Source organism: Rhinatrema bivittatum, chromosome 17 (assembly GCF_901001135.1).
Source record: "Rhinatrema bivittatum chromosome 17, aRhiBiv1.1, whole genome shotgun sequence".
Lineage (NCBI taxonomy): Eukaryota > Metazoa > Chordata > Amphibia > Gymnophiona > Rhinatrematidae > Rhinatrema > Rhinatrema bivittatum.
The window spans coordinates 29,255,599-29,270,881 of NC_042631.1; the positions used below are offsets into that span (position 1 = coordinate 29,255,599).

At 42.4% G+C, this 15,283-nt stretch overlaps 1 protein-coding gene across 4 annotated transcripts in view; it reads left to right on the forward strand.

The window, feature by feature from the left end:
- The window catches only part of OSBPL5 (oxysterol binding protein like 5), a 203,714-nt gene that overhangs the window by 175,328 nt on the left and 13,103 nt on the right, over positions 1-15,283 (forward strand). For all 4 annotated transcript variants that reach the window (XM_029582113.1, XM_029582114.1, XM_029582115.1 and 1 more), the window contains 7 exons: positions 909-1,093; positions 4,114-4,195; positions 6,120-6,218; positions 7,625-7,721; positions 10,396-10,494; positions 11,144-11,241; positions 14,048-14,137. In XM_029582113.1, coding sequence (XP_029437973.1) covers positions 909-1,093; positions 4,114-4,195; positions 6,120-6,218; positions 7,625-7,721; positions 10,396-10,494; positions 11,144-11,241; positions 14,048-14,137 — 750 coding nt within the window. The remainder of the gene's footprint in view (positions 1-908; positions 1,094-4,113; positions 4,196-6,119; positions 6,219-7,624; positions 7,722-10,395; positions 10,495-11,143; positions 11,242-14,047; positions 14,138-15,283) is intronic.

Sequence of the window (15,283 nt, forward strand, 5' to 3'; positions counted from 1 at the left end):
TTCTGCCTGCCTCTGACCCCACTGCCTGCTCTCTGATTACCGGACCCTGGCCTGTAATATGACCGGATCTCCAGTTGGTCAGCAGAGGCCCCTACTAAGACTGGGCTGAGGGCTCAATCTAAGGGGGAATGAGGACTGGTATAGGTGAAGCTCAAGTTGGGCCTCTGCCTCTCCCGGTTCCACCAGCCAATGGTAGGGACCTACAGGTTGCACCAACTCCACCTCAGTTCAAAGGTCCACACCTGCAACAAAATGAATATACTAAACTACCAAATCCCCATCCCACATCTGCCCATCTAACTACCAAACCTAATCTCTTCACTCCATAAACAGAGAATCCATACACTATCCTGGGGTAGGCAACGCCAGTCCTTGAGTGCCACAAACCGATCTGGTTTTCAGAATATGCAAAATGAACATGCATGAGATATATTTGCACAGAATAGAAGCAATGCATGCAAGTATATCTCATGCATATTCATTGTGGATATCCTGAAAATCAAGCAGATTTTCAGGTCTGCTGCAGATGACATCATGAAGAGGGCGGAGCCACCAACAAGGCCTGGGGCTAGGAAGGCATCAGTCTGGGCAGGCGTCCAGGGCAATAGCTGCAGGGGGACAGCTGAAAAAGATCTCACTCCTGCAGAGCTGAGGAAAGGACCTAACTGGTTTTGTAAACTTATAAGTCATCACTGGATAATTACAGTGTAATCCATTCAAAAGTGTCAGAACCCGCTCCTTCCAAGCATTCTATTTCCCAAGGCACTGTTTTTGAAATATGCACGCACCTAGGAGCACTGCTGTCTAGCTGAATCACCCAGGTATAAGGGTCTAGGTATGCATGGCACAGTGTGCACAGTTTTGATGTATTGCCACCCTGATTGGTTAAATCTCTGCTGTACTTTCAGACTGGCGAAGCATCACAGACGGAGACCGTTTCCGAGGAAAACAAAAGCCTGATGTGGACCCTGTTGAAACAGCTGAGGCCAGGCATGGACTTGTCCCGCGTGGTACTGCCCACGTTTATCCTGGAGCCACGGTCTTTCCTCAACAAACTTTCCGACTACTACTACCACGCTGACCTGCTGTCCCAGTAAGCATAATGCAGGCCTCCTAAAGCCGACCCTTGTCCAGATTCCTCTGATACATGCAAGGCAGCATCGGCTCTCTTCTAGCTCTTAAAGAGGAAGCATCGTGGAGGCAACTTTCAAATAGCCTGCAGTGTGGTAGTTTGTCTCTGAAGGCGGGCAGAATGTGTGTGTGCGCCAAAACCACTGCCCATGCTTTCCACCTGCTGTTCTGTGAGCGGCCAAGAGGAGCAAACTAGCAGGTGTACTTTTTACACGTCAAGTGTGCATGCATCGGTTTCCCTCTCCCTCTGGAAACACCTCCCCCATGCTCTGGCTACAACATACGCAGCCTGCACGCGCTTTTCAACCAAGAGGGTAATTCTCATAAAGGCGATCTAAGCTTCTTAATTCGTTTTTAGCATTACAAGATTGCTTTCAAAATTATCCTCAAAGAGAGCAGCTTTCAAAGCCATTTCTGTTGGTAAAAAAATAAGGTTTTATTTGCGAAAATGGGCGTTTTCAAAAAAATTGCCCGACCCCCATATGCCTGCAAAAACTATGCATATTCTTTTACACGTAGTATGAGGAAGTGTTCCCTGGGGTTGGGAATGGACAGGGGTTTGCATGCAGGTACGTGTTTTTCTAAGGTTTGCGTGTATTGTTTCTTGGGAAAACTTTGCGCGCACATTAGCAGTTGTAAAACATAATTTTCAACAGGAAAGGACACCTGCCTTCCACTCTTTTCTATTTGTTGTTTACTCCTGCGTCTTCCCATTTTCTACAGAAGGTATCTGCTTTCATAATGTTGTCATAAATCTCTAGCCATAGAGGCTTCCTAACAGAAATGCCCAGGAGCCTTTAAGCTATAATAACATAAGTCAAACCTGATGAATATTCCTTCAATCAGGTCACCAATAAGAAGAGTTATTTCATCAACAGAAGGCCATTGAGTTACCGCCATCTTTCCATTCTGTGATATTTGTTTTCAGTCATGCATTCCAGTTTCCCATGTAAAAAAGAAAAAAACAGCTTTTCACACATTCAACAACAACACAGCAAAATAGATTGAAAAGCTCAAGGTTGTCTTTTCTCAAGCTGAGATAGGACCAACAGCACATCGACCTTCCCTCGGGGAAGTCGTGACCACCCTCCCTCCACCCAAAAGTGAATGTCAAAAAAAATCCCTACTTTGTCTAATATTTACCCACTAAGGGGGGGGGCAATTTCAAGCAGCCTGACCGGGTGGGTCCTTTGTGCCTGTGGACCTAAGATTCAGAGGGAAAACACGCATGCCCTTCCCTCCCCCCCTTTGAATATTGACCACAGATACAAAGGACCTACAGAGCTGTGCCTGAAAACAACACGTGCAGCTTTGAAAATCCAACCCATGTGCGTTGTTTCCCAGCCCCGCCCCTAAACACGCCCCTCCCTCCAGGAACGCCTCCCTCCAGTCCGCTTAAACGTGTGCATGCTGTGGAAGCTCAGGTGGACTTTGAGCTGGATTGGGAGAGGCCAGTTTTCCCAGGTAAATGGCTTTGAACCTTTATCTTCTTAATGAACAGTGACAGTCTGCTCTCTGAAGAAGCACTTCAGAGCTTGGGAAAATGCATGATCCAGTAAGCTGGCCTTGTGAAAAGGGGTCGCGCGAGACTGATGGACAAAACGTCAGCTCCCAATAGAACCAGCTTGACTTCTGTGTCCCAGCGCATGCTGCACTACCATTGCCAGTTGTAACTAGCAACTTTACCTGATTATTAACATGATTGCAGGAAAGCAGGAACCACAGAGAAGCTTCAGAAGCTGTTGTGGACCCTAAAAGCTTCTGCCTAGCATTCGACTTTGCTTTCTAAATGTAGCCAGACAGTATGCATGTCTGGCTACATTACAGACATTACAGACATTTAGGCTTCACTTGCAAAAGCGTGATGTGTGCAAGCCTACAAAGGAACCTGCGATGCACGCCCTTTCTTTCCTGCTTCTGACAGGTTTTGACAAGGGAAATGGAAAACAATCTGTTGTGCTGTAAATCCTGAAAAGGGCACACAGATGTTATGAAGACAGTTGTATATATGTAGGGTGAGTATGTAGCTCCATGGAAAGGATGCCAGGCTGAACCAGTCCTGGCTTTCCCCCATTGCATGCATGGGTAACCTGCACGGAGCGGCAGTTACTATTAGGGGGGGAAAAAAACCTGCTGCGCAGACTGGATGGACCACTTTAGTCTTTTTCTGCTGATATTTACTATGTTGTTTTGGGGATGTACTCCTGTTTTCCTTGCTGACCCGTATTTCTACATATCCAAGTGGACTAATGTAGCAACCACAATACTTTGCTTAGAGAAATCAGACCTGCATCTTCATTCAGGCAGTGAAGTAAAACCAAGATTGGCTTAGCCTAGCCCTTTTGCCATGGAGCTGTATAGTCACCCTATTCATATACCTCCCAACTGCCCGTGAACATAATGGGAAGGAGTCACTCTCCTACCCATGTCATGCTGTCATTCACCTCCATAGAATTCAGCTGTATCATCCTAAAATTCTCATACCCACCTTGTTCACCTTCCCTGAATTCAGCGACATTATTTTCGCAGCTATCAGAAAGTCACAAAAACCTTGCAGTTTGAGGATTATTAAACTGAGTCATGCTCATCTCTCAGTTTAATCAAATACAGTTGCTGCACAGCAAACATGGTTTTATCTTGCACTCACACTGAGGCCTAAAAAAGTCATTCTGACAAATGAGCTTTCTGCTTGCTTGTACACAATATAATAAAATCTTGTACTTGAACTCTATGGACATTGCTAAACTTTTGTGTCCTTCTCCCTTACATTGATCCTTTGTCTTTGAGGGTTGGACTTTCGCCTATTTTGCTCTTTGCTTGGTCTATAAAGTGCCAACTAGTAAGTCTTTAGCAGCAGCTAGAATTGAAGTCTTGATGATGGGTGCAACTGCTCAGATGTTTCAAACTAGGGTGCATGCTACCAAGTGTCCATGTACACACAAACATTTTTCTTTTTAATTGTGTTGTATGTTTCCTTGTCAGGGCTGCATTAGAAGATGATGCATACTGTCGAATGAAGCGAGTTTTGAGATGGTATCTGTCTGGATTTTATAAGAAGCCCAGGGTGAGATATTGGGGATTAACCAATTAAACATTATGGAAAAAGTGTTCATATGCTTTCATTAGCATCATTAATGTTACGTAACCTCAGCCTTGTTTTGTATTAACTCTTACATTTCTTATAATTGTTCTGGCATAAAATTTGAATTCTTGCATGCATTAGTGTGCACAAAAGCAAAGGAGAACATAGGAGCCAACTTTTCAGAATGATAGAGGGGGTGCTAAACTCAATACAAATTACCCTTCTCTGCACCCATAGAGCTGGCATCTATTAAGGAGGGGAAATTTTGTTTTAAAAAAAAAGGTGAGCAAGAGCAGAAATATCAAAGAATTTGTTTGCTGGATTTATTGTCCGTCCATCCAGCCCATGGGCTTGCAAAATGAAGGAGAAAGTGCATCTCCTGTAGAGGAGCCATACAGAACAATATATTAACCACTCTTGGTAGACCCAGTTATTTTAGTCATTGACAATAACTAAATGCCCCTTCGAGCCCACTCTCTTTTAGCTTGACAGCTTTGTCCTGCTCTTTTTGGACTTCCAGCTCAATAAGAACCAGCCTAAACTGAATTAAGGCACTGTGAGTATTCATTCATTGTTGCCAAGAGATTTTCCACATTTTATTCCTCTACACATCTAACCTAATCATTGCAACAGCAACCCTTCATAGAGAACAGGCAGGTTAGTTAGAGTTTTTCAGTTTCCATTTCAGAGTTTGTGAAAATGCTGCCAGAATGAGTTGAAATGAGAACTGAAAATCCAAAACTTGTTCATTAGGTCCTAAGGACCTGAAACCAGCTGGTCATCCTGCACCTACTGCTCCCATTGTGCCAAGAGTTATTATCTATCAGTTGCCTTCAGGAGGGATCACTTTCTGGCAACTTTGATTTTCAAGATCAATGGGACAATTACCCAGACAGTACACAGCAAGGGGTCACTTTTGAATAATGGTTGTGACTCCTTCCCTTAGTAGCCGTTAAGAGTTGCTTGCACAACATCTCCAGGCCCTGCTGGCCTAGGAATAGGAACAGAGTCTCCTCCAGGTACTGAACCCTGAGTCTTCTGCCACTGGGCCATCATACTGACCTAGGTCAACATTTCCATTCTCAGGCAACACGTCTAGACTCATTATTTCAGGAAGAGGCATATATTAAAAGTGTTTTGTTTAGATTGGCTCAGATTTGACATTTCCGAAGTTGATCACGCCTTAGTTGAGATCCTGTTTTACTGTAAGTTTATCTTTGTTTATAATGATCTAAGGACGCTCCAGGATGAACTTTAGTGCATTGCACAGTATTCCAGTTTTACTTTGTAGACATGGTTACATATGTTTCACCCCTCCTCAGCCTGTTGCATTGCATTCTGGATTAACAATGACTTTGGACAACACGGAGAATCTTGTTAAGAAATGATTTCAGTAAAACATTTAAGGGCTGTTCAAAACATGTGCCTCATCCTGCAGTCTAGAAATAGCAGTCTGAGTCACCAACTTATTCATGAACTGTAGGAGGATGTGATGTAGCCTTCTCTGTATTCCACTAGAGCAGAAATCCTATTGGGCCTGTGAATTCAGATGGTGGGACAGATTAATTAGCACGGCTAAGCACTTGGGAATCTTGTTCCTCTACTGACAAAATCAGACCCATCATTTCATAGTGACTTGGGGAAGGGTACCTCTTTTTAATAATAATTTTAGATTGATAGTGACTTATATCTAACCAGGACTCACTGTGCAATCATAGTTGGGTAAAGTGTGACATGGCAAGCTGAAATTACTTGCCTAAGCATGCACAGAGAGTGTATCAAAGCTGGGAATGGAACTTAAAGCATTCCCAGCTCTTTATCACAACTTCTAATCCCTTGTCTACACATTTTATTCCTTGTAACAATTGATTTTCTTTTCTTTTAAGTACATTTCTTTTTTCTACAGGGACTCAAAAAGCCGTATAATCCCATCCTAGGAGAGACATTTCGCTGCTGTTGGTTTCACCCACAGACACACAGTCACACTTTTTACATAGCAGAACAGGTAAACTACTCTCTTCTGCAACTTCAGTGTTTACCACGTTAAATGAAGGTTGAGCCTGTGGGTTTTCATTGTACCTTGGGAGAAGTGATGTTTGTAGAGGACCCAGATATTAGCTTTTAGAATTTAAGCCCCCATCCTCTCTTTGGATGTGCCACTGGTCAAGGCATATTAGATCTTGGCTCTGTACATGACTGTGACAGGAAAATGAAAGAAACTTAGCTTGAGAGGAGCAAATTTATCCAATGAAGGGCAAAGACCACCCTTTCCCTCGTGAGCTATAGCTTGAGATACATTCGGTAGGATCTACTATGCAGTCTGAGCAGTTTAGTTACTTGCATATTTATAATAAAGGGGTCATCTTGACATTTTAAGAGTGTGATGCCACTGAAGTCTGCTGAGCTGATGGGACATATTTTGATGTGTAAAGAAGAGTGCCTCTCTGCCTAGGGGCATAATGTTATCCTCATAATGAGAGGTAATTTTATTCCGCATCTGAGATTTCAGCAATAAGTTGTGCTCATAATGATCTCCTGTTCTCAGCACCACTCTGGCTCCTCTGTAATGAGTGATGATGAAATGTAAAGAACAGCACATTTTTTCTGCCAAGGACAAGTATTAATCCTTAGCCACAGAAAACTAGGATTTCCTGTGCTAATGATTTTATAGATTTGATGTTGTTCAAACTGTGACTGGAGGCTACAACATGTCTTTCCCAAGATTCCTGTGTCCATAGAGTAGCTGGATTTCTGCAGCTTTTTTTTTGGGGGGGGGGGGGCGCATGGAGGATCTGGGCAATTACATATGTTACACAGCATTTTGTGATTTATTTATGTCCTCAGCAGTTAAGCTGCATGGAACATCATAGTTACCAGTTCACACAGTTTGGGCTCTGCAATCACATGATTTCTATTGTCCCAGGATAGTCAACCGGTTTGCACCCAAATCTGGGTAAAACATCCAGTTTTGGCCTGGGTTGCAGATCCTGGCATCAGCTTCTGGTTTACAAGTAGCAGAACATCACCATTGTATCAGTATGAGTTCTTGCATGAATCATCATTATGCTGGGCCCGGTGGTCCACTGTAATTATCTGGGTGGACACTGTCATCTGGGTACAGCAGCGCTAAAGGCAGTAGCTTTACATTGGCAGAACTTATTTAAGGAAACTAATAGCCCTATTAAAAACCTGGTTGTTCAAGCAGGCCTTCTATTAGGTTCTGGTATTGTTGTATGCTTTTGCCTCTCGGCCCCTGTATATCCTCGCTTTTCGTGGAAAGAGTTATCATATGTCTGCTTAGAAATTTATGTATGTTTTTACTTTGTTCATCGCCTAGCCCCACTGAGGCGATTCATAGATTTGAATAAAAGATAAAGATGCCATTTTGTGATCCATCTCTTCTCCTTGCAGGTATCTCATCATCCACCAGTGTCTGCCTTTTACGTCAGCAATCGGAAGGATGGGTTCTGCATTAGCGGCAGCGTTCTGGCCAGATCCAAGTTTTACGGTATTAAAAGACATCAGGCCTAAGCATATGGGACAGACCTGCTTTTTGCATACACCTGCCCACCAGCTGTGTGCATGACAGCAATCTAGAAAGAAAAAAAGAGAGCCCATTTAATGATTTTATCTAGAACAGCAATTCCCGTCTTTGTCTTCTCTGATCAGGTAGTACGTAGAGAAATCATCACTTTTTAACCTATCACAAAATCAAATCACTGTGGCAATATTGTTGGACTCTGTAATATCTCTTGGTGGCCCAATTGAAGAATTATCTGGAGATGATAGCCATGAGCTTTTGAGGCCACCCAGGTAATTTCATCACATTTCGGAACATGGACATTTGGGGCCTGTTTTACTAAGGCTCTTTTCTTCATTCTGTGTCTATAGGGAAAAAAAAGCTCAGTAAATCCGGCCCTTAAAGAAGGGACTCGTGTGGTCTCCAAAACTCATGCAAGACATCATCTATGGATAACTCTTAGGAAGATGGTCCAATAAAAAGGTGTTACAACCTGCAAAGAATCCACTTTTTCTCCAGGATGATGACAGCTACCAGAACTCTGCCTTCTCAGCACCTGGCACTCATCATTTTTTTTATTTATTTATTTATTTATTTATTTTATATATATCATCATCTTTATCGTCAAAGGCTTTGCATCCAGATGTACTAAAGGGTTTTCCCCATTTTGTATCCATGGGCAATACTTAGTACATCTAGCTCTAAAATCATCAACGGTGTCAACTGGATTTCTGTTTATAAGAAAACTCACTAGTCGGGTTTTGCCACTTGTTTCTAATGGTGCTTTATTTGAAGCCAAATCAAAGATGACGAACTCTGGTTCTTGCGTGCCACAAAAAAAACCTGCCATGGTTTTCTAGATATCCACAATAGACAGTCATAGTCTGTATTTGTGTACGGTGACTGGCTAATTTACATATTCTGATTTATCCTGAAAGCAAGGCCCATTTCCAGCAGCCCAGGATTAAGAGTTCATCATCCATGATTAATGGAAGCTGCCAGAGGGCTTCTCCTGCTGTAGTTACAAAATGTCCCACCCTGCTTCCTCCTGTTTCCACAGCTGGAGGAAACATCTGGCCTTAAAGAGACACTTGATTTGGATGAAACAGAGGAGCCACTCAAAGCAGAAGAAAATAGAAATGGTTTACTGTGATGGAATGTAAAATGCAAGAAGAGCCTTCCAAGACAGGGTCCAAAAATAGAGAAGACATTGTCCAGTGCCATCAGCCCATTGGCAGGGTCATTTTGATTTTTTTTTTTCATACAGTGTTCTGTGGAGTAACTGAAGCTCACTAAAGCAGATAGGACTCAAAAGTCATAGAATAGTTCTATAGAGAAGCTGAAGCTGTTTTATAAAAATGAATTATCATAATCCAGGAGCTCCTTTTTAAGCTTTAATGGAAAAGCTCTTTGTAGATGTTGTCTTCTACAGCCTTCGTAAATCATTAATACTACTACTGATATGTCGTTGGTAGAGGACTTATCTACAGCGCTGCACATTGCAACAGGGGGGCACTTACAGCAGAGTGAGGCAAAGGTATTTTTGCCAACCTCACTTGGTTCCCTCTGCAAGGGGTAGTCTGTCTGGTCAGGTTATACGGCTGTGCTGGAACCCACATGATCGCTGCAATTGAATGAAATGACACACAAGCCTCTGAAATGGTAGAACACCAACACCGTCCTGGACAAGCAGTGAGATCTCTTACAGGCAGACTTGCTTGATGGCTAGCGGGAGGTATCCTTGGCGGTGTGGACAAGAATAAGTGGGCAGATAGGATGGGTGGGATGGCCTTTTTCTGCCATCAGCTTCTGTGTCACCATGAAACTTTGATATCTTTAGGGACTAAAATATAGGATTGCTGTGCATTCTGTATTTTTAAATGGAATCCGGAACAAATGATGCTCAGATCTAAATGAGGCGTTTCCACAGAGTTAAGCATAGAAGCTGCCCTCTGGTTCTAGCCTGTCCAGCTCTTTCTCTTGTCCTTCGTCAGTACTAATGTAGTGTTAGCGGATCCCTTTTGTCTCTTCTGCCCACAACATTGCTCCATCCCCTGTACGAGATTTACTGCACTTTGAACTCCTGCAAAGGTGAATGCAATCAAAACTGAGTTCCATGTTCCAGCTGAGGTTGTAATGATGTAAAGTGGTCCTATCTCTAGTAATGAGTAGCAAATGAGGAAACCTCACATGGCCACCAAAGTCTGAGCACCCCAGATGAAGGTTTATATTTGTTGATCTGGGAATGCCAGCAGTAATTTTATTCAGAATTGCACCTGCTTTTATAAGCTTACCAAAGCTCGCACAGAGAAATCTGCTCTTTTTACCTTCTTTCAAAATTAGAACTGAATTTCCTAATCATATGGTGGGATCAGTGGGAAGGAATATTTTAGCCAGGAAGATATAGCTCTTTGAAGTTCTCTAATGGAATTTAGTCTCAGAGTGTTAAACTTGAAGGCAAATTGCAAAACTGCAAATGCTGAAAGCTTTGGCTGCTCTAATTACAGCAAAGTGTTATTAGCCACTGTGTCTGTGCAATGCTCTCATGCAATTTGTGGATGAACAGAATAATTGATGTTGCATGGTTTATGCCTTTTTTTATTCAGGATTATGAGCAGTTAAAGGTTGGATTATATCTTCTCCCTTTCTTTTATCACTATAGGCAACTCACTCTCCGCAATACTGGATGGTAAAGCCAGACTCACTTTCCTAAGCAGGAGCGAGGATTACATCCTTACTATGCCCTATGCTCACTGCAAAGGTAAGAAGCAGCCCAAGGCTGACCCAAGATTAGGGAGCAGTCACTAGAGTGATAATCCAAATCTTGCTTCCACTGGAGCGTGTCACACTCTGAGCTCTCCTTCACTCTGTGAATGGTGTGGCGGACAGCACAGCAGTGCTCAGCCTGGTCTTACTGGGAAGAAGTTGCTTTATTATCCTGTGTTTTAACTTCCAGCAGCGTAACCAGAAATCCCTGAACAGAAACCTACCACAACTTCAGTCTGAGCTTCAAAGGAATAATCATCCAAGTAATAAAAGGAATACGTATTAGCTATATAGCACTGTCTGTGTACCCACTTAAGTACAGAGCCTCTACCCTCAAGGACCTCACACTGTCAATTTTAAATAATGGCAGATTCAGTGACTTCCCCTATAGGAGCTATTCATGCCAAACACATTGAACAGCCTCAGCTGTACGTTGTGGGGAAGTGACCCCCATTGCGGCTTAGTTTGCCTGGGTTACAAAATTTGCATTCTGCATATGGAAAAGCTTTCTCTGACCTTCGTAGCTGGGGAGCCACGTCACCATGCTCGCATCCCAGCGAGCTCCTTAGAGGATGCCCTGCAGAATCTGAAGAGCAACCCAATGCTGTCGCCAGCTTCACAGCTTGCTTATGATTTTCTTCTAGGAATTTTGTACGGCACTATGACGATGGAACTTGGTGGAAAAGTTACCATTGAATGTGAAAAAAGCAATTACATAACTGAACTGGAATTCAAACTGAAGGTAATAATTGTGTCAGTAGGTACAGCGTTTAGCTTACTGATTCTGGGTCTCCAGTCTGGATTTCACTGGGTCTTGCTATTGACGTGAAGGGGAAAGTTTGCTCTTAAATGTCTGCTGGGGGTCTGTTCACCGCCCTTTGGTGGAATTACTCATGGCTTCTGTTGTGTCTAGTCAGATTTTCTTTCCTTGATCATGCAATGGATTTTGCAATATTTAAGTGTTTGTACCCTGAGAGGAGAGAGAGCTGGTGGATTATTTTTAAGAATCCAGCAGTTTTGACATTGCAGTTAACAGAAAAGTGGGGGGTTCAGATCAATGTGCTTTCATGGTCTTCCCTTTGCTTAATCTGTTCTGGCAGATTAAGCAAAGGGGGCGCCGAGGGACTTAGGCAGGGATGGGACCTGTTCAGGATCATCAAATTTTCACAAGCCCTACACCATTATTTTTGGCACTAATTCCGGGTGGGTCAAACTTAAACTACTAAATCATGTCTAAAATATGACACTAGGAGTCATCTGTTACCATCATCACTTCCACATCTGGATTGCACTTCTCTGGGAAAGAACGATGCTGAAAATCTTGACTTCTGCCAGAACAGGGCAGATGTGTGCAAAAGAAGGTGGTCTTGGAAAAGGGTTTGTTTTCACCTGTTATCTCTGCCCAGGTGTGCTCTTAGGGACCAGCTGTAGAGGGGTAGGAAGGAAGTAAAGCTCCACAGGCTCGTTCCAAGATCATCAAATAAGCTTGCAGTTCTGGAAAGTACTGAATTTCATGAGGATCTCGTTGTGCAGTACAGATCTGTGCCGTGTTGGCCTAAAAGCCAACATGGTCCATTTTGGTAGTTTCTTCTCATAGTAAAAAGGACATGAGGATGGGTGGCACCTTATAGACTAACCAGTTTATTGAGGCATGAGCTTTTGAGGACAGCATCCACATCCTCCACCCGCCTCGTGTCATTTTTGCTACACCAGACTAACACAACTCTCCCTCTGAAGATCTTCTCGTAGTGTTCTGTAGCGCCATCTGCTGTAGGCCAGGTATAATTACAGTTTAGGAAATACTGTATACAGTATGGAATGAAAGGAATGTCACAAAAGCATTTTATGCACAAAAACATGGCTTATTTGCATAAATCAGGCTTTTATGCATGCTAAGCATTTCAGGTTTGTGTGCATTTTTTTCACTCTCGATGCATTAGGATGCCATTAGCTTACTGCATCGGGTGTTTATAAAATTCTTTTAGCATATGTGCTGAATTTCAGTACCCAATTTTAACGCCCATCTTATTACATCAGCCCCTAAGTGGGGTACCTGAGGCAACAGGAGATTAAGCAATTTGCTCAAGGGCACAATGAATGTCAGTAGGGGAAAAGGGAATTGAAGGCTGGTTTGCAGCCCATGGCTCTAGCCCTTTTCCTCATACTGGAAGATTGACATTCCTTTCCTCTGACTATGGTGCGTAGGCTTCAGATGAAGCAGCACAAATCTTTCAGAGTACTTTTACCAGTGACAAAGACAGACAGAAGAATTGCAAGCTCCCCCAATGGCATTGTGTGTATTGATGAATAACTTCAATTTATTATCCATCCATCTAAAACAAGCTCGGAGTGGATTAGAAAAGAAAACTAAATTCAAATAGACCCATATACCATGCACAAGTCAGAAAACCCCCACACAATATTAGGACCAATAGCAGTACATAAATTGTTACACCAAAAACAATAAAACAAATACAGTGAACAATACAATTTGACAATAAAAACATAAAATATTGCATCATTTGTGACATACTACTCTATATAGCAGTAACGAAATCAACAGATTAAACAATAAATGCAAAGCAGATAAGCTAAGAAAAACCAAGATTAAACAAGTAGAAGCCAACAGATTCTAAAGCTCCTCTTTTCTATGTCACCCGAGCATGCATGTCTATGCCACTCGCCACCCTGAGTACTTTCTGAACAGGTCCCATCCCTGCCTAAGTCCCTCGGCGCCCTCAAAGTTTGAGAGCCCCTAACTGAAGCTTTTTCTGAGCTAGAAGGGTACAAACGCACACAACCAGGCAGACCCTGGTACGATCGCATAAGCTTCTCTGGATAGAACCAAGGCTAAAACCCAGGCCTTACAATGTTTGCTAAAGTCATGTGATTACTGTTAACCTACCTGCATACATGGAAATTAAGGTTAACGAAAAAAAGGCAAGGCTATAAGTCAGCCCAATAAAAAAAAAAAAAGATATCGACTTTTCTTGTTTACCTTTATTTCCGTGCAATGTTTCCTAACAGAGAGAGAGTCTCTAGGTACCGATGACCACAGAGATGTTCTGACCACTGAAAAGGCTTTTCTCTTCCTGTGCACGACTTTAATCGCTGGATGAGCTGGAATTTTTGACAAAGCCTCCATTCTAAGGGTCGACCTTTTCAGTGACTTAAATACTAATAGTTGAATTTTCAAAGGAATTACGCATGTAAATGTAACACACTATCGTAACAATTTTCAAAAACCATTTACCTGCATGCAATAAGTGTACTTAACATGTGTAAAGCCTATTGACAATTCAATGGCATATATTGTAGCAATTTTCAAAAGCCTTCTTACATAGGTAAAGTAAATTTACACATGTAAAACCCAATTTTAAGCACATAAATGCTTTTGAAAATCAGCCTTTGGCCTATAATTTTGACTTGTAGAAGCCATGCTCATTTTTGGCAGTGTTCTTGCCAAGGGTATATAAATGGTATGTGCTGATGAAATATTGACTTTGCAACTTCAAGTTTTATTTTCTTTTTCCTTTGTTTATAAACAGCCTTTCTTTGGTGGCAGTGCCAGTATTAATCAGATCTCTGGGAAGATTAAATCTGGAGATGAAGTGCTAGCAAGCCTGGATGGACACTGGGTAATAAATAATACTATTGATCATTTCCAAGATGCGATTGTGAGGAACCCCCTTCGGTACAAGAAAGAGAGAGAGATGCACTTTCAGGCGTACTTATGCCAAATTATTGTATATTCCATCTACAAAATGGCAGAACTAGTGGCCTTTCAGTACTATAAACTAATGCACAGGAATACAAAAATCAAGATAATTCTTTCTGGACCTGATTCTTGCAGAAATATAATTGTCGTTGCCTGATTGTCACTTTCAGGTCCATATTCAAAAGCCATTTAGACAGATAATATAATAGTTATCCATCTAAATTACTTATCTGGCTACATTCAGCCCTTATTCGGCTAAATTCTAGCCAGCTAATGTTAGGAGGCTAGAATTTAGCCGGATAAGTTAGGGGCAATCCAGGGACATAATTGGGAAGAGTTGAGTTAGCCTGCTAAGTTAACCGGCTAACTCCGATATTTAGAGTTAGCCGGATGACTTAGCCAGCTAAGGCCTGGATTTATCAAAATGCACTAAATATTGCATGTAATAGGAACAGGGGTGTGCTTTATGGTAATAGGCAGTTTATTGCAATTTGCACTAATACCTATGCAAAGTGCTATCTGAGAGAGAGAGCACCTAGCCATACTGCCCTCACACTGGATAGGTATTTATCTCTATGGGAGGCCCACCTAGTCACTCGAGGTGGGGTTTAGGTATTAGTGTAGGGGTTAGTGGCCACTTTGACATTCAAAGTGAGACTTACGAACAGAACAGTGCTCTCTTGTGAAGATTTGATGACCTTCAGAGTGAGGAAACTCACTCAAAGATGAGATTTGTGCAATGTTCCCTCAACCTAGCTTGATGGACTCTCTACCTGGGTAACATCAATCAATCAATCTCTCTCTCTCTCTCTTTCTTCCCCCCCAGGGTCCTGATAGCTTGTGGCTGGCTCTCCAGGAGCTTAAAACAGCATGTGCAAAAAACATCACAACCCCACCCCAATATCCTCCCCTTTTTCTCATTTGCATCGCACCAAAAGTTATGGTGTTTTTGCATGCGTTAAAGGCGTTTTTTGCCATATAGCATTTTGATAAATGACCCCCTAAGTCTGGTCAGGCCAAAGAGCTGTCCTAAAGTCAGCCAGCTAAGTAATTAAGATAGCCGGCT